The 18,927-nt window shown below is 38.7% G+C and overlaps 2 protein-coding genes across 3 annotated transcripts in view; both read right to left on the reverse strand.

The window, feature by feature from the left end:
- Positions 1-18,927, reverse strand: part of nup210 (nucleoporin 210) — a 231,503-nt gene that overhangs the window by 177,623 nt on the left and 34,953 nt on the right. The window contains exons 4-7 of the mRNA XM_073812225.1: positions 12,763-12,859; positions 9,290-9,440; positions 9,024-9,156; positions 1,973-2,131 (exon numbers count right to left, since the gene is read on the reverse strand). Of these exons, the coding sequence (XP_073668326.1) occupies positions 1,973-2,131; positions 9,024-9,156; positions 9,290-9,440; positions 12,763-12,859 (540 nt within the window). The remainder of the gene's footprint in view (positions 1-1,972; positions 2,132-9,023; positions 9,157-9,289; positions 9,441-12,762; positions 12,860-18,927) is intronic.
- On the reverse strand, positions 9,887-12,264 carry LOC135757502 (E3 SUMO-protein ligase ZBED1-like). 2 transcript variants are annotated; one of them, XM_073812184.1, is made up of 2 exons: positions 10,757-12,264; positions 9,887-10,554 (listed from the first exon to the last, which is right to left on the reverse strand). In XM_073812184.1, the coding sequence occupies exons 1-2, from the start codon at positions 11,027-11,029 to the stop codon at positions 10,165-10,167; spliced, it is 663 nt and encodes a 220-aa protein (XP_073668285.1). In that variant the 5' UTR covers positions 11,030-12,264; the 3' UTR covers positions 9,887-10,164. Both variants share the same exon structure in this region; 1 of them encodes a protein (XP_073668285.1).

Raw genomic sequence — 18,927 nt, forward strand, 5'->3', positions numbered from 1 at the left:
ATTATTTACAGTGGCAAGAAAATTTATGTGAACCCCTAGGAATAAACTGGCTTTAGTTTATGGGTTCACTTACATATTCCTCTGGCACTGTGAATGTTTAATGGGTGTATAAAAAAAGACACAAGAAACCAGAACTATTTGTGTGTTGTCAGCTTTTGCACATTGTGTTTGTCTATTGTTGTGACCTAGATGAAGATGAGATCACATTTTATGGCAAACACTGTAAAAGTTAATTCCTAAAGGTTCACATACTGAACGTATGACATCAGTACGACATCAGGATGAACGCTGTCATACAGTAGGGCTGGACAATAATTCAATATCAATATTTTGCATTAATAAAAAACAATGATATGGTTTCTAAACAACGTAATCAGCCTCTAATGGTCATTTCATGACACATACGAATGCAGAAATTTCACTTTAGCGGTCGCCACAACCTGACTTGATAGGTATGTTTTTCATTGCATTGAGGTTACATAACAGTCACATATTTTTGCTAGCTTGGAACGCGTCAAAATTTATGGAGCCTTGTTCAATACAGAACAAAGTGGTGTCTCATTGAAATAAAAATGAGCAAGTATTAAAGGCGCTCTAAGCGAATCTGCGAGACGTCACTTCTTGTTGATGTTTGAACTGTTTTCAAACAAACGGAGCATAGCTAACTCCTCCCCTCCCCTCCCTTTCGTGCTTTCATTAACGCGCCAAACCCTCACCCCCAAATCCTTCTTGTCGTTTATTGGCTGAAATACTTTGTTTGTTTCGTGGTGCTAGGTTTGGCCACTGTGTTTATATTGAAGTTTGTAGAGCCTGGGCTGTCTACAGAGATCGCATTTTTTTACAGTTTGATCAGCGGACAGGCAGCAAGCAGATAGTGAGGAGATGTTTGCTGTATGTAACAAAAAATGTTTATGGTCAAAATCGCGTGAATTCGCTTAGAGCACCTTTAATGAACCATTTTTTTTATAATATATATTAGTATAATAATATTAGTATATAAATTAACGTACATCTATAGGATTCCAATACTATGAAAACTAATTAATTATTTAAATTAAATTTAAATTAAACAGATTATTTTTGTCATTTAGTTTGTTAAAATTATATAATTCCAGAACAAGCTTAAAGGCTTCCAATAACAACTTTCATTAAGGCTATATCCATAACAACTACATTATATCCTGTGATCCTTGGTCAAAATTTATGTAGAAATGTGTAGGTAAAACATTAAGTGATAAGTCAAGTGTTCAGTCTCTGAAGTAAGCTGCAACTCACTTATCTGTGGTGCAGATGTTGCAGATACACAAAGATAAAACCTTCAAAGGTTTTTATTTAAAGCGGTTTAAAATTTTGCTAATTATATTAAAGCGCTTTGTATTTGTGTTGATCTATTTCATTAAAGAAATGTTTAACTTTAAAACTGCATTTAGAGTCAGCCGACACTAATTGTGTCATCTCATTTTCACTTTGCGTGCTCAGGGATTTTCACACATTCACTGTATAATTTAACAAAATACAAATAGCCTAGTATATTTACATTTTGAATAATTGACCATCTAAATTATTTTTAAATACTCTTATAACTAACAATTTATTTGACCCTTATTAAACATGTATGAAGCGTAAAGGAAACAGGGAACAGCTTCATGAATAAAACATGAACATCGCGTTTTTGCGGTTGCTTGTTAGTAGCGCAATAATGCAGGATGGTGGTTACTAAGACAGCCCTATTCACCACAGCTGTATTTTTTAAGTGAACAACTAGTTCTTGTTAACTTCATGCATTGCGTGTTTAACTTCATGCAGTGCATTAAGCATGGCATCAAAGTACTGCAATAGTGACTAAACAATGCAGATGTCTAACTAAAACTAATTAAACATTGGCTGTCAAAATTAAACTGTATTGTCACATTGACTATGAAGCTTTAAAAACTGAAGATTTTTTTAAGGTGAAAGGGTCAGTAAAGGATACTCTTGTGCTCCAGTAAGATATTGGTGTGACCACGTTGAAGTGCAAACACCGTTGATCTGCTCTGGTCTAAGCTCGCCACAGGGAGCTCTGGGTTTCCATCTGAAGCAAGCACATTGTTCTGGAGGTGAAGCCCATACTGGTCACACGGCATGGACAGCTCTGTAAGTAAAAGACACATCATCATGCAGACATCTCACTTCAAAAACTACATCCCTACTTGTTTAAATGACACAATTTCATAATCCTACTTTTCATTAAACAGACCAGTCAATGGGACAGAACAATACGTTTTATTGATTAGAAATATTTAAAAAAAAAATAAAACGGTCACTGTTTACAAAGCCTTGTGTTGTTGCAAACTCGTATAATTTTAAATAATTAGTTTTAGACAAAAGAATCTTGAAAATATATTTAATCTTGAAAAACATGAATTTTGAAAGTTTATTTTTCCATACAATGAACGAATGTAACAGTTACTTACACTGCACTTAACATCTTTTTATCCACAAACACAATCGGCACCCAGGTTTCATTAATCAGCACAGAAGAATCACAGGGCTCTACACTTACTTTTTGCACTGGTTGCACTAGTGTGCCTAACTTTTTTTCTTAGGTGCACCAGCACAAAAGTTAGGTGCACCCAAATGTTTGACTGTGTAAGGGGGTGAAAATTATATGTCCCCATCCATCCGTTGGTCCAATTGCGGAACCAACGGCATGGCGAAGGATTGATAGCGCGTTCGGTCTTTTCCGGCGCTTTGCAGATGACGTTTTGGCGTTACGTAATTTAGGTATATTTATCTCTAATCTGACTCCAAAGACAAAGATTTAGTTTATATTATATTACAAATTTGATTGATTATTACTTTTAAAGCTTACAGAATTTAGATGGATGTTTGTTTATTTATTCTGATAAAGCTCTGGTATTACACTCGTTCATTCGGTTCTCACAGTCGCACATGATCCTAGTACGGGCCTCATAATTAATATACTGGTCAACGGTCGTAAGCGAATCAGTGTTGGTCGCTGCCAGAGGTTGGACTATACGCTTAAGCGGCCGCTTTCTGCGTGCTCAACTTTAAACATACTTTATTTAGTCCCCTTAGAGGTGACACTTAATTATTACAATTATTATTTCTAATCAAGATTAATGAATAGAATAACATTGAAATAAACAGAGGTTGAGGCTGACCCTATTTAGAGTAATCAGAAATGTTACTCTAAACGGAAACACAGCCTCCACGCTTCTAAGTACACTTAAACTAACGCCAATTGCTATTCGTATCTCACAAATCCTCAGCTGATGTGTTATTCACTATCTAACTGGGATTGGGCCGATCCTAGCCTGATTTCAGTCCTTACGGTAACTACGGATACAACGATATTACTTGCAGTGTCAACATTTACCGAGCAACACAGAATAAAATCAAATATAACAATTTATTAACCAGGTAGGTAGCACATAATTCAGAAGCCAATTTACATTCCAATTCAAATACGAAACAAACGAAAAACCATTGCATACCTGGTAAGGAGATGAAGATCTGGTTACAGATTCCTCAAAATAAAATAAAAAGAAACATGATGCTGTATCAAAGATACAGCATCATGGGGGTGCATTTCTAGATATCGAAAGTCCCGCCTAAATCTTCTACACATCTCCTTAAATAACCAGAGAACAAAGCATATAGGAATTTGGTACTGATTGGTTGTTGTAGAACTAAGGGCTGTCCTTAATTTGTATACAGTGGGTGATTGGTTTATGCTTAGAATGGGAGGTGTCTATCAACATTGAATGAAGTTTCATATACTTTAACATTGAATTCTGTTGTTATATGCGACCATTGTAACCACTTGCGATGAGACATTTCAATAGAAAACAAATAAGATACAGATTTTAGATTCTTTGTGCATGTAGCATTTCAAATACAGTTTGCTTTTAGAGAAAAGAATACAAATGTATGACACCCTAAAGGTGTGTCTTTGAAACCCAAATGTGTCTCAGTGGGAAGTCCACTGTGAATCGTGGAGAGTGGCTTTTCCCGCGCACTCACTTTGCCCCCATGCAGTGTCCTTTGGGGAGGTGCTATCTTATTTAGGAAATTGTCTTACAGCTGCATTGCATTTAACACCGCAGTTTTACAAGCGCCCATAGTGGTTAAATGTACAGAATATAAACTAGCATGTATTTTATAATTTTCATGCTGTGATTCTTTTTTCCCTTATAGCCTATTGCTTTTATGTTTGTTCTAATATCATTTCCTAAAAATACTTTTATTAAATTGCTTTGTTCATTGTAGTTTTCATGTTGTGTGCAGGATTTGCAGAGCTGGGTAGTAACTGATTACATGTAATCTGGATTACGTAATCAGATTCCAAAAATCAAGTACTCCAAAAAAAGTAACTGTTACATTCGTTCATTGTATGGAAAAAATAAACTTTCAAGATTCATGTTTTTCGAGATTAAATATATTTTCAAGATTCTTTTGTCTAAAACAAATTATTTAAAATTATACGAGTTTGCAACAACACAAGGCTTTGTAAACAGTGACCGTTTTATTTTTTTAAATATTTCTAATCTAGAAAATGTATTGTTCTGTCCAATTGACTGGTCTTCGAATTAGTAGTCGGTTGAGTCTTAATTTGGCACATATGGACGGGTTGCAATTTGGGCTTTTACCCATGATCTTGAGAATAGTATGACATACAGAACCATTTGCCACTGTACGTTGGTATTACCGACGGCAGTGGGGCCATTGGCCTTAGTCAAACGAGTTTCTTTTTCCGTTCTAAAGATCAGTTGTGAGGCCCCGTACATAGACTCGCCCTGGGCCAACACATTTGCTAAAATCCTCAACTATAGGTAATACACTTAAGCAGCAATAGTTAACCTCTTTGGAACCGAGCTGATTTAAACCACATCACTGTGTGACACCTGCATTACATGTGAACGGCCCCTAAGCTAATAGGATTTTGTTTCTCTCTCCCTGTCTCCTCGTTCCGAGGACACTGAGACAAACAGACCCAGTTCCGGTAAATGTGAAGGTTGGACCATCCCTGATTTACTAGCCTTCCTTCAACGTGATGCCCAGCTGATGCCTGACCAACGACCACCGGCAGAACCCGTTTAATCTCTCCTTACTCGTTTCCATATGTGCAGTATATGTATGTGTGTGTATTTGTCTGTGTGTGTGTGTGTGTATGTACATGTGTATACATATATATGGCCCCTAAGCTAATAGGATTTTGTTTCTCTCTCCGTGTCTCGTCCACGACCCCGAGGACAATGAGACAAACAGACCCAGTTCCGGTAAATGTGAAAGTCGGCACACCTCTGATCCACTGGCTGTCTTTCAATGTGATGCCCAGCTGATGCCTGACTAACGACCACCGGCGGAACCTGCTTAATCTCCGCTTAATCTTCGCTTAATCTCCTTTAATGTAAAGCTGCTTTGAAACAATTACTTATTGTTATAAATATATATAAATAAAATTGAATTGAATTTTAAAATACTCGTGTGAAAACCCACAGGAGATAAGCAACGCCGAGACAAAATGCTAAATGGAAAAGCACTTAGCTTTTGATCACTGGACGCAAGGCGTTGATTCGGGTAGGGACATATCCTACCAATATCCAGGCAACACTGAATTGTCCCTAGCAATAATTTCGACCAAACAATAAATCTATATGTACATAAAACCACTGATGTTCATCTGTGACTTGTTTTTTTCACGTATTACTTATTTTAATTAGCATTTATTTACCCATGAATCATTTAAATGAGATTAAAATATTTTACAACGGCGTTCTGTAAAAATAGCATTACAGGTGGTACAAAAATGGTTTATAAATCAGGTTCTTTGCAACAAGTAACTCCGCCTCTGTAACTCAAGCCACTTATAGGACTGACTTTGCCTTTTTTGAGTCCCGCCTCTTTAACCCACGTCACTTTATGATTGGCTTTGTCTTTACTTGGGTGTCTAACGTAGGCTGCATTTGGAAGTATAAAGCGCCAAAACTCTGTCAAAAAGATGTGTCACATATTGATTCAGGGACAGTGTTTTCTCCCAATACATGAGAATGCTATATTAAACGTGTTGCAAATTTAAACAGTCCATGTCTGGACTTGTTTACAGTATATGTACAGTATAGTGCACACAGAGCTATCGGTATGTAGTTAGCAATTATATTTTAGAAAATATTTTGGTTCGGTTTTTAACTTGCCATGCCAGAATTTTTACTGGCATCCCAAAAAAGTTCAAATTAAGCAAAAATAATAAATAAATTAAAGCTGCAAGCAGCGTTTACCGGGTTTCAAGCATTAACACTCTGGGGTCGACGGCGGCGCGGGCGCGGCACACTCTTTATTTTTCAATCACTACGCAAAGAGACATACAGATATGATTTATACATCATTTAAAACGTTAAAGTGGCTAGTTTTTTTCGTTATCGCCAATAACTAACGAACCGTTTGATTGACAGCAACGCTTCAAGAGGCAAAGTTTTTCGTCCTGAGCCGATCTATCATATGATGTCATGTTTGTGTGTGTATGTCAAACGTCACGTGATACAGGCACCGAAATACGGTATTACGCCCCCTAGTGGCTTAATGACACCATAATTCTTACAGGCCTTCATGTGCAGTACATGAAGAAGCACAGTGAATTTCGTTCAGTCCTCAACCTTCATTGGCCGATGACGGCCATGTTTATGGAGATATGCCAATCTCCGCCTAGACCCTCGTGGTACATTGCACAAAGACACACCATAACAAATATTAAGTGGGCTAACGGTTGTGTAGTAATAGCCATTCCAAAGCTCAAGCCTGTTATAGCGCCACCTAGTGGCCAAAATCTGCATCTTTTCTACTGTGATCCTGGAGTGAGCTGGTACATATGTGTACAAAACCTCATTAAGATATCTCAAACGGTTTACGAGTTATAGCCATTTCAGTGAAGATAGGCTACTTCCTGTATGGAGTTTTGGCGCCCCTTAGTGACCCTGAAGCGAAATACTTTAAAATACTGTTCGATAATAATTTACCTACTCCACAGATTTCTCCTGCGTTGGAACGGTTCCAATCGGACAAAAAACCTAGGACTAGTTCATTTTGGCTTGAAATGCATATTATGCAAATTCGCGGAAAAAAAATGCATACCGGAAATGAAATCGGAGATATACATTTTTTAAGTTTGGAGCCAGGGATTACAATGATACCAAACATTGAGTCTCTGATGTCCGGTTTAGGAGTTATGAGGCCAACGCATCGGGCATTGCTATAGCGCCAGCTATGGGCCGATTTGGCTAATTCACTGTATCTGAGTAGCCTGCTGACCAGTTGACCAAGTGGCAAGTTTCTAAGACTTACGTTTTGGGCTGGGCGACGCGTTTTACCGTGGAAAAATAATAATAATAAAACAGACAAATACAATAGGTTTTGTTTTAACTAACTATTTAACTACTATCTTTGTGACAATGCGGCTCTGAAGACAATTTTATTTATTTCCCCACCAATGTCATAATCAAACTTATGCCCTTGACTGGATGTATAGACACCATTTCATTTAAAGAAACTTGTAGTTTAAAGAAACAATTCAGTTTTATTTGTGAGGTGAAAAGGAGGACGCGTGATCTCAATTAATGGCGGATAACTATAACATGCCGTACAATGTTAGACACAGTTATTCACTTTCGTATCCTTCATGGCAACTTTCAGTAAAGCTGCACTGCATGATCTTTTAAGTGTGTGCTGTTATATGATCCATATATTGTTTACATGCTTGTTTAAAAATGAGGACGTGTGAAGTCATGTAATGGCGGATATCTGTTACATGACGTACAGTGATACACACAGTAATACACATTCGTATCCTTCATGGAAACTTTCAGTAAGGCTGCACTGCAGGCTCTATTAAGTGTGTGCTGTTATATGATTCCATATACTGTTTACATGCAATGCAATTCCATACAATGCGCTTTACATGCGACACCGTTTTTATAAGTGCCGCGTTGTTTACGCCAAGACGCGAGCTCGCGCACATGGACGCCATATGCGATGTGTTTTTAAAAGCTCATACACGCTTACAGAAATGCGTTAAAAACAAAAACTAGACGATCATTCGATTGGCATCTGAAACAGCTTTTTATAAAACTAATCACTGCAGATGTTTATCTGAGATGTTCCGAATTTAGTTTATGTACATCTTGACAGTTTATCTGAATGTAGTGCTATCAGTGATATTTACCCATCAGTTATGTATTTTATGTGGTATTTCTGTGGACAATTTATGCTAACAGCTGTTTATAACTCTCTTACAGGTCCGCATCCCTTTCATCAGTACAAAACTATGAAGTGGAAAAACATTCACACTTTTTGGACAAAGTTATATGGTAACATGAGCCACGTGAGCAGCTCTGTTGTATATCAGTTTCTTAGTTTATATAAGTTAAGTTTTTGAATAGGGTTTGTTTCCAAATACACTGAAAATTTCCAACTGACCTTCATTTCTATTTTAATTATATTGTTAACTTCTTAACTCTTTCCCCGCCATTGACGAGATATCTCGTCAATCAAGAGAAAACGCTTCCCCGCCAATGACGAGTTTTTCCATCTTTCCGCAATACCACTATTATCCACTTCCGCAACTTTTTAAACCCGGAAGTATTGCCCTATGGCAAGCTGCTGCATGTCCGTGTCTGTTTTAAAGATCGCTCTGAATGGGATCTCTATGAAAAGTCCGTCACAAAAATGGAATTATCTTTTTGCTTTTTGCTCAAAATGTGGTGTTTTTGCAGAAACCTACCCATATTCAAAAGCTGATTACAAAAGAACTACTGAAGGTAGGATGAAACGGGTTTTTTTTGTTTGAAAGCAGAGGGTCTGTTCTTTCATTTGGTATATTGTATGTTTATATATTTAAAGAAGAACATTTTCTGGAAGGCATTAAACTTTGGTGAAAATCATGAAAAACGCTGGCGCTGGCTGGCAACTTTTTTTAAAAACGCTGGCGGTGAAAGAGTTAAGATAAAGTATCACATGTCCCTATTTACCTGTGATCTTTCCTTGACGAATTTTCTGCACTTTGTATTTGATGGAAGTGCCAGCAAGCAGATAAACATCATATGCCGGACTTAAGAGAATGTTTTCAAGAATCAGTAGCCTGATTTCAGCTGCACCGACATCCTGCAAATGATTCAGTGTTTAATATCTGATGTGAACGCTAATAAATCAGCTCTTTAAAATCATCACTCACATCACTACAATACAAAAGCATACGAGAACATGATGTACTGTGGAAAAGCATCTGAGGAGGTACCTTATAAAGAGCTTCTTGTATTTTGGCTGTGATCTTGGCATGGCCGGTTTTGATTCCTGAAACCAGTATGATATCTCCCTGATGTCCTACTCGCTCCATTTCAGAGATGTAGGTTGGAGGTGTGTATGCTGACTCTGCAAACCGCAGAACCCTGCAAAAGAGATATCGCAATTACACAGTAAATTCTCTCATGTCTGTTCTGTCCACAGGGATCAAGCCATGGGGTGAAAACAGGGTTTGTTTTTAGTTCACAGGGTTTTTCCTGGATCAACATGAGCTGGAGGTGGAGCAATTCTGACCCTGTGATGCACGGATCATGAGTAGATGTACCTTTAGCATATCGGTAACATCTACTAATACACACTTGCATATAGGGGTGCAACGGATCAAAAAACTCACGGTTCGGATTGTTTCTCGGATCAGAGTCACGGATCGGATCATTTTTCGGATCAGCAAAAAATAAAAAATAAAGACAAGACAAATAAACATAAGTTTTGTCTTTTTGTTTATTAACACTTTTAAATAAAAATATATAAAATCAACTTAAAGTGCACAAGGCATAATATCTTCTTTTTAATATAATTAATGAAAAACAACTTAAAGTGCAACATAAAAGGCATGTCTCCTTCCTTTAAACATGGACCAATAAACAATGACCATTGACCATTAATAAAAAACAACTTAAAGTGCAACATAAAAGGCATGTCTCCTTCCTTTTAACATGGACCAATGAACAATGACCATTGATAAAAAACAACTTAAAGTGCAACATAAGAACTGGCACATCATCTTCCTTGAAACATGGATAATGAAATAAAGCCTATGTCCACATAATCAAAGATAAATAAAAGAAAGAAAGCAAAGCATACCTGAGCTTATAATTTCAAATTCTTTTTCAAAAACACAAGGATGTCTACATTGTCTGGGGAGAGTGTGGACCTCTTTGCAGTCACTATGTCCCCTGCTGTTGAGAACACTCTTTCAGAAGGAACTGAAGAGCCTGGCACAGCGAGATAGCATCTTGCCATCTTCGCAATATGAGGGTATTTACACTCATTGCTTTTCCACCATGTCAGTGGATCACCATCCACTGTAATGCAGCTTGCTGCCAGGTAGGATGCCACCTCCTCTTTGATGATGTCAGCAGGAGTTTTGCTGTCCATGTCTTTGCTGGCAAAGGTCTCACCAAAAAGCTCTTCCATCGCTGACTTCTTTTTTGGAGGAGATGTGTCCAAGTTTGCTCCTGTTGGTTCTGTAGCTTGACCCTGCAGACAAAAAAATTGTTAATTAATTAAACCTATTATTAATTTTTCATGTGTCATAGACATGAAAAATCTGGCAGTAACATTTTATAAAACAAAGCCATTATTACTGAAAATAAAAAATGTGTTTAGATTTTAAATTTAAATATTTAATTAATTATTTAATTAAATTAATCATTTTTAAATAAAAATAATATTTCTTTACCTCATCACAGTCTTCAGTGCCCAGACGGCTCACAATCTCAGTGGTGAGGTCACTGTATATCCTCTGGCGTAGAGCAGGGTCCATGTGAGACAGGGACTTGAACCTCAGATCCAGGGCAGTAGATCTGTGAAGGTAGTCCTGTAGAGTAGGGGGTGAAGTGTATCTGGGCTCCAGGTCCTCTCTAATGGCAGTCTTGACATCTCGAGTGATCGTGCTGTCGTCCACACTTGGAGCCATGGATTGTAGAATCCTTGTTTTCAGAGGCAGGATCATTGACACAGATGGTGAAGTTTCAGTGCTCAGCAGAGATGTAACAGTTTTGAGTGGTTTAAGCACCTGGAGAACCTACTCTGCCACTCTCACATCATCATCTGATAGGGTGATGATGTCTTTGATATTTTTCTTTAGGGTCTTGTCGGTCAATGCAGAGTATATAGCTGCCTGCTGCTCCAGATAACGCTCCAACATATCATAAGTGGAGTTCCACCTTGTTGGAACGTCATGCATGAGCTTATGAGTAGGCAACTTTAACATTTCTTGCTTTGTCTTAAGCACATGAGCAGCTGTTGTGCTTCGGTGAAAGTAGGAAACAACCTTCCTGATCCTCCCAAGGAGGCGGTCCATCCTATTGACTGAGATTCCCTTTTGTGATGCCAAATTTACTACATGTGCAAAGCACCCTATCTGTGGGCCCAGTCCTGCCTCATTCACTGCATTTATTTGATTTTTGGCATTATCAGTTGTGACTGGGATATTAGTAGTGGGCCTCTTTATCTTCCATTCCTCCACTGCTTGTGTTAGTACCTGCGCAAGATGAGTGCCTGTGTGACTTTCGTATAGGGGGCGTGTCTGCAGCACCGGACTTCTCATCTCCCAGTCTGCTGTGATGAAGTGAGCGGTTATCGTCAAATAGCTCTGCGTTCCTCTGGACGTCCACCCGTCTGTCGTAAGCGAAATAGAGGATGCTTGCGCTAGTTCATCCACAACTTTTTTCTTCTCCTGCTTATAAAGATCTGGCACGACCTTTTCGCTGAAGTGGGTGCGCGACGGGATGTTGTAACGTGGCTCAAGCACTTTCAGCATGTGTTTAAAGCCCTCGTTTTGCACAACCGAATATGGCCTCATGTCTGCACCTATAAACACACCGATAGCGTTTGTGATGGCTTTAGCCCGGTCTGATTGTACATCAAGGGGCTGCTTAAATGCCGCGGTGATAAGCGGTTGTTGAGCAGCCTTCGTTTTCACTCCTGTCAGTAAAACACCGGGGTGATGTCGCTTCAAATGCGTCGCCATGCTTGATGTGTTACCGCTGTCATATGGCTTTCTTGTGCCACAGTGCCTACACGCCGTCACGGTTTTATCCACCAACCTCTTTCCTTCATCATTATATTTGACAGGGAAGCCAAAATGCTCCCAGACAGGGGATTTAAATGATGCGGGGCGTTCAAGCTCCTCCGTTCCTCCGCTCGCCATGATCACGCTGTGTGTGGACTGAAAATGCGCACAACTTTTTTACATAAATCAATCCGCGGATCACGTGTGTGCCGAACCGAAGACCGTGAATCAATGATGATCCGTTGCACCACTACTTGCATACCAAAGAAAATTTAAAATTGTTAATCAGATAATTGGTGCCCTTTAATTGTGAGTGTGAGATAAATCATTAGTGATGCACTGCAAGTCATGAACACACAAACACCACCAGAGTATTTCGATACTGTCTGCAACTGCAGTTACACATGATAATCTATGGAGTCTAATGATTGTTCGTGATTTTCTATGAAAACAAAATGACATGTCGACATTCACCAGAGATTGCTGCTGGCTCAAAGTTCTCTAAGCAGGGAAAACCCTGATGACTTTTCATGTCAACATAAACACCACATTAATAAAGCTATTGATTTTTTTTGCAGTTTTGGCCAGATAGGGATTCATGTGGAGATAAAAACATCAGTAAGCCATCGTGTGAAAGTTAAAAGTGCCTTTACAATAAAACTGTGTCTTACCGCAGTGCGTTGTAAGAATCAGGGAAACCTGCCATTTCTGCCTCTTTTACCATAGTCCATTCAAACGACAGACTGGCTAAAGTAGTAAAGGTGTTTCCTGCAAATTGACAAAAACATGGCAACGTCATATGGGTTTAGCTTTGTCTTTGGAGTGTTAAAAGCTGTTTGTGCATATGGAAGATACATAAAGTTTAAAGTCTCAAACCTAAAGAGATATTCTTTTTTTAAAAGTTAAGGCTCATCAATGCCTTCCCAAAACACCTCATTCAAACTAGAGTTCTCAATGGGTCGGGTCGGGTCGGCCAGACAAACCCGAGGGGACCTGTGGGTTCGGGTCAAAAATATAAGCAAATGACTCTGGTCAGAGCTCTGGCTTAATATAATATTAATCATCGCTGCTGTTCACCATTGAGAAAGTCTGCCTACTGCATGCAACATGAATCACGGAGAAGCGTGGGGGCAGACCTGACACCGCTGCGTGCACGCCTTTAGCCTGGAGAAGAAGATGGAGTTGAAGAAAAAAGTAAACTTGCCACAGGTGAATTCACCGTTGCTGGGTACATGTTTGAGTTCTTTTTATTTGTTATTGTGTGATCATTATTTAAGGCCTATTTAAATAGCCAATTTATCAGTGTTGTTTTTGGCAGCCCTTTTAGTTTTAGTCTTAGTATTATGGACGAAAATGCTTTTTAGTTTTAGTCACATATTAGTCACTTATTAACTTGATAGTTTTAGTCAAGTTTTAGTCGATGAAAACACAAAAAGGTTTTAGTCAATTTGAAGTCAATTTTAGTAAAAAAAGTATTCTTTAACAAATTAATTTAGGTTAAAAAGTGTGGTGTATTTAATACTATTAAAATGTGCATTAAGGTTGTCCCTGAGGGCTTGCCATTGTTTTAGTGGGTGTGCCTTCTGCGCATGTCATAACAAAAAAGTTGAGCCTGATATACCCTTATGTTGTGTTTGTGTGTTACACTGAGACTTCGCTTATAAACAGGGTATATACAGCAATCCTTAAAGGCAGGATAGGCAGAAATTATCTAAAAAAAACTTCTTTACAAATTTGTTTAAACTGTCTTTATATACCAATACATAAGTAAAATGTAAGTACTCTGAAAAAGAGTATAAAAAAAGAGTGTCTGTAAACCTCTCACCACTGTTTTAAACACAGCTCATTTTTCCATTCACTCCACACCCTCCCTTCTGGGTTTCTTCTAAAGCCACACCCCCAAAACACATGAACGCGCAACGCTGACCGGCTCTACTGGGAGCGCGGTGCATATAGTAACCAAGGAACTAGTTATAAGTCACACTAGGCAAGATGTTGCAATTGTGCCGGTATCGATAGAGGGTCACCCGGTTGAGATTGTTGATAATTTTAAATATCTTGGCACATGTATAGACAGTAAGTTGAATTTTATGGATAACACTAATAATATTGTGAAAAAATGCATGCAACGATTGTTTCTAATACGGAGAATCTGTAGGTTTGGAGTAAGTCAAAACATATTGGAGATTGCCTACAAATCGTTGGTGGAGAGCGTTTTGACCTATAATTTAATCGCATGGTATGGGCATTTAAACTGTAAGCAGAAAAATAATCTGGCAAGAGTTACTACTACAGCTAGTTAATTTATTGGCAGACCACAGAGTAAGTTGGGTGAGGTGTACACCTCAAGATGTGTTTTGAAAGCGGAGAGTATATCAAAAGACCCAACTCATCCTCTGTCTGATCAGTTTGTTTTACTGCCTTCTGGGAGACGATTTTTAATGCCTAGAGCAAAGACAAATATTTACAAAAGATCCTTTGTACCCTCTGCAATCGGTTTTATTAATCAAAAAGGTATGTGATTTTATATAGTGTTATGTCTGTGTTTTATATTATGTTATGTGTTTGTATGAGTGTCTGGTTTTGCTGGTCAAAGACAAATTTCAACCACGGTTGATAATAAAGTTGTATTGTATTGTATTGTATTGTATTGTATTGTAACATCATGTCACAATCACATTTAATAATACACCTAACTTTATCACTATGAATATAAACAAATAGGATGGCTTTTAGTACTCACTATTAAGCCAGTGTTTTTCATGGAAGAGTTTCCGTGATGAAAGCATTGTTGACTCTGATGAGGACTACACTCCTGAGACAATACCACTACCGCATCGTCGACTCGAGGAAAAGCCACGCGATATTTACTCTCGTTTGATTGCTTTGTTTATTCCTTTGTTTGCCTTGTTTCCCTTGGCTGACTGCATATGTAGGTACTGTGAGTTCTGAATGCACTTTCTCTGCCATACTTTTGCTCTTCCTAGAGCAGTGGTTTTCAAACTTTTTTAGGAGCGACCCTAATTTAAAAAAATAAAAATTATGCGACCCACACTCTACCCCCCCCTTAGTAACATGAAGCAGGGCGGGGCCGAAAGCCGTCATAGTGGAGTGAGCCCGGTGAAACGTGCACGCGCGCATCTGTATGTATTACCTAATGAGCAGACCCGATGCCAGACACAAATTCACGGATGGGCATTTCATTTTTTCAGGGGGCACAAATGAGATCAACCTCCCTGCAATTCATAATATCATTAATTATGAAAATGGGCAAAAACGAGGAAGAACTGACATACGCAACACAACGGAGTCTTAAAGATTGGACCTAGCTTATACTGAAGCAGTCTAAAAACATGTTGCAGGGCTCGACATCAATGCTTGTCCGCTTATCAGGGACAAGTAACGTTAGATTAAAACGGCAATAACAATCACCAAAACACGATAATGATTCTGCATCCTTTAGTCTCAATGACAACCGAAAGTGCATAATGTAATAACGCTAAGTTAAACAAATAAGCGCAGCAAACACAAAGTGAGTTAACACTGACAAAGTGGGTTAAACATACTGCGGTAAAAATGTGAAGTTTTTAATAACATGATACAGTTAAGCAGCATCACATCACGGTTGAAAATGTGACAGATTTCATGACAGTTCACTAAACAAGTAATTAATATTAAGCCACTTACATTTTAAAGGCAATGTTGACTGTTTTTGTGGTTTCAGAAGCGAAAATAGTTCAAAGATAACAGCAGAACCATAACGTGTCAGTCTTACTACAAAACTCAACCGTGTCGTAACGGTGGCGCTTGCTTAGCAAACAACTAAACATTTCCGCACTCACTTTCGACAAACCAATCAAATACATTTAAAATATATATTTTTTAAAATCAGACCAAACACATTTTTATTTAGGAGTTTTTATTTCCCCTTGCATCATTAAAAAATGACTGTGACCCCGTGCGCAATTTAATCTGCTGTCTATGAATTTAATACAGTAAGCTGCGCACGCACATGGGTCATGTGACACAGTGGTGGAGTATTTTTTATTTAGTGTATTTAAAAGATATTTTACTATGCTTTTATTCAAGTGTGTTGTAATTATTATAGTTTTTATAATAAAATTGAATAAATTATTTTAGTACAATTTTTTTGAAATCTTTCTGGCGAGTGGCGACCCAGTTTTTAATTTCCGCGACCCACCAGAGGGTCGCGACCCAGGGTTTGAAAACCACTGTCCTAGAGTGCCTCGTGCACGTTCAAATCAATTGGGTGTGCGCATGTGTGGGCAGATTCCAAAGCAACAGGGGATGACACAGAAACAGCGGACACATTTAGCATTGTTGTTTGTGTTTGAATGGCTTAAAATCACTTGTTTTTAATCTGCGGTCCTAAAATATATGTACAAATGTTACGTTTTTGTGACCACACACAAATGCAACTGCAAGAACCGACAGGTGGATGACATCAAAGTCCCGCGAGAGCATTTCGGAAGCAGTCTCCTCTTATGATTCCTCGTCAATCGCTCTCACGGGATTTGGATGTCACCTGCCTCTTGGTTCTTGTGGCGCCACATGAAGTTTACCCACGAGTTTCAAACCCGTTGTATCAGCCACTGGCTAGATCAGCATAGCATTAAAAAACGTGACGCGGATGATCACATACATGAGAAATTATTTACTCCCAAAATACAGGACCCCTAACGTTAGTCATACTGTGCAGACACGCAAGTTACCTGGCTGTTTGGGTTTCTTAGCCCACGAACTGAAAGGCTTGCCAATCTTCATCATTTCGCTAAGCCAAGTCAATCTCCATTGGTCTTTTACACCTTTATCGATCTTCAAAACATCGGAGCCTTCCTGCATTATAAGTTTGTTCATGCTAGCTGGAATAAAGTTTAACCTCAGCTTAACGTGATACAGTCAGAAAACCCGGAGTGGATCCGGTGCGTAGTGATTACAGAATGCTTACAGTGGAGAGAGGAACGTGATTTGACTCCACTCCAGGCTTTGATCACATCCCAGAGACAAAAGATATTTGATTATGTGCCCAGACATGCTAAAGCCCATATTTAAACGAACTAACGCAAACACAGATAGAATTTCAATCAGAATAGGACACATGATAGTCTGAAAAAATAATACCTAATTTGGAAAAAAATAATACCTCTGAGACAGGGAACTACACTGCGACCAAAATGGTCGCATATGCGACCTTTTGAACTGCCATTGCGACCGTAATGTTTAATGGGTCGCAAATGTGCTACCTAATGTTTTAGACCAGTGTTTCTCAAACTTTTTCAGCCCAAGGACCACTTCATCTTCCAATATTTTTCTGAGGACCACCTAACAGAATCCCACTCTAACACGCCCCCCAAAAAACAACAAAATAGGAAGGATAAGCTAAATTTAAGTTTAATATGCAACTGTTTTAAGTCAAAAACAAATTTTTTAAACACAAATGCAATGCTATGTTCAGAAATTATTATATGAATTTTATTTCATTTGAAAAAGTAAATGTAAAATGAGTTGCAGCTTAATATGAACAACAAACTGCACATGTGAAAAAAAACTGCAATTAAACATACTAGAACAGCGTAGGTCCCACTTAATGTCATTCCAAAGAGCACTTCAGTGCACATATCAAAAAAGTTTATAACATGGAACATAACATTGTTTTATGCAGTTTTTTGTCAAAGCTAATTATTACAGTAGCCCTATTTCAACAACAACAGCCATCTTAATAATTGGCAAACATTAGGCTAGCTTCTAATACGACAGAATATGTTTTTAGATTTCGCAAGAGCAGTGAAATCAGGTGTATGTTTGTCAGCACGATACGCATACACGTGCAAATGAACTGTTACTCGTTTAAATTGCATTATTGTGTGAGAACGATGCTTTGAATTTTGGAAAAACGGCAGTTTCATTTATTAAGACATGTAACGTAAATGTCTTTGTTGATAAGCAAGTCATAATTGAGCAGACTTATCAGACAAATTGTCGGAAAAGGCAGTGTTTTAAAGCTGGAAATACAACAAATGAAGTTAAAACAGCCATAGAGTCCGGTCTCTTAACTCACCACAGTCAGCTATCGCGTCTTGAGACGCGGGTGCGAGCGGGGGAGGCGATCGCGTTGAACTTGTGGACCAAAGCGCGAATATAAACACGTGACACAGCTGCTCGCACCAGTCACGTGACTCGCGCTCTGCAGCTCATGCTGTATGAAACAGACGCACGCGCATCAACTCGTAACTGTAGGGCCTGTTGTCTAACTTACTAAATTTATTCTAGAGATGTCTTTTTTACAGACTACATAAAGGGACGGATCAAATTACCTTGGGGGCCGGGTCTGACCCGCGGGCCGCCAATTGAATAGCCCTGGTATAAACACTTGCCTAATTTAGGTCATCTTTTGGCGGACCACTAGGGGGGTTTGGCGGACCACTAGTGGTCCGCGGACCACACTTTGAGAATTACTGTTTTAGACAATATGCTATGATTTACTATGAGCATTTATTAATTAAAACAGAAATGTGGATTTTAAGAATGCGTCTTATAACGTGCTCTGAGCCTTCAACACGTTGGCTTCATTTTGCGTGAAAGCACGTCGTGTCTCTGCCTATGAGTGTGTGTTCGCGTGCTCTCTGTTTTTCAATTTATTTGGTGCGACGCAAAGCAAGCTCAGTGTCTTCCATGTTTCTGAACTTGAGCAGAGGTCTTTCTTCACTGAGGATGCGGGACCCGTATGGTTCCGGGTTTATATTTTAAATGGTCAGTGGGGTCCGGTTAGGACCTAGTTTAATTACTTTGGGTCCCAAGTCTGATTAATGTTGTGT

This window comes from Paramisgurnus dabryanus, chromosome 16 (assembly GCF_030506205.2).
Source record: "Paramisgurnus dabryanus chromosome 16, PD_genome_1.1, whole genome shotgun sequence".
Lineage (NCBI taxonomy): Eukaryota > Metazoa > Chordata > Actinopteri > Cypriniformes > Cobitidae > Paramisgurnus > Paramisgurnus dabryanus.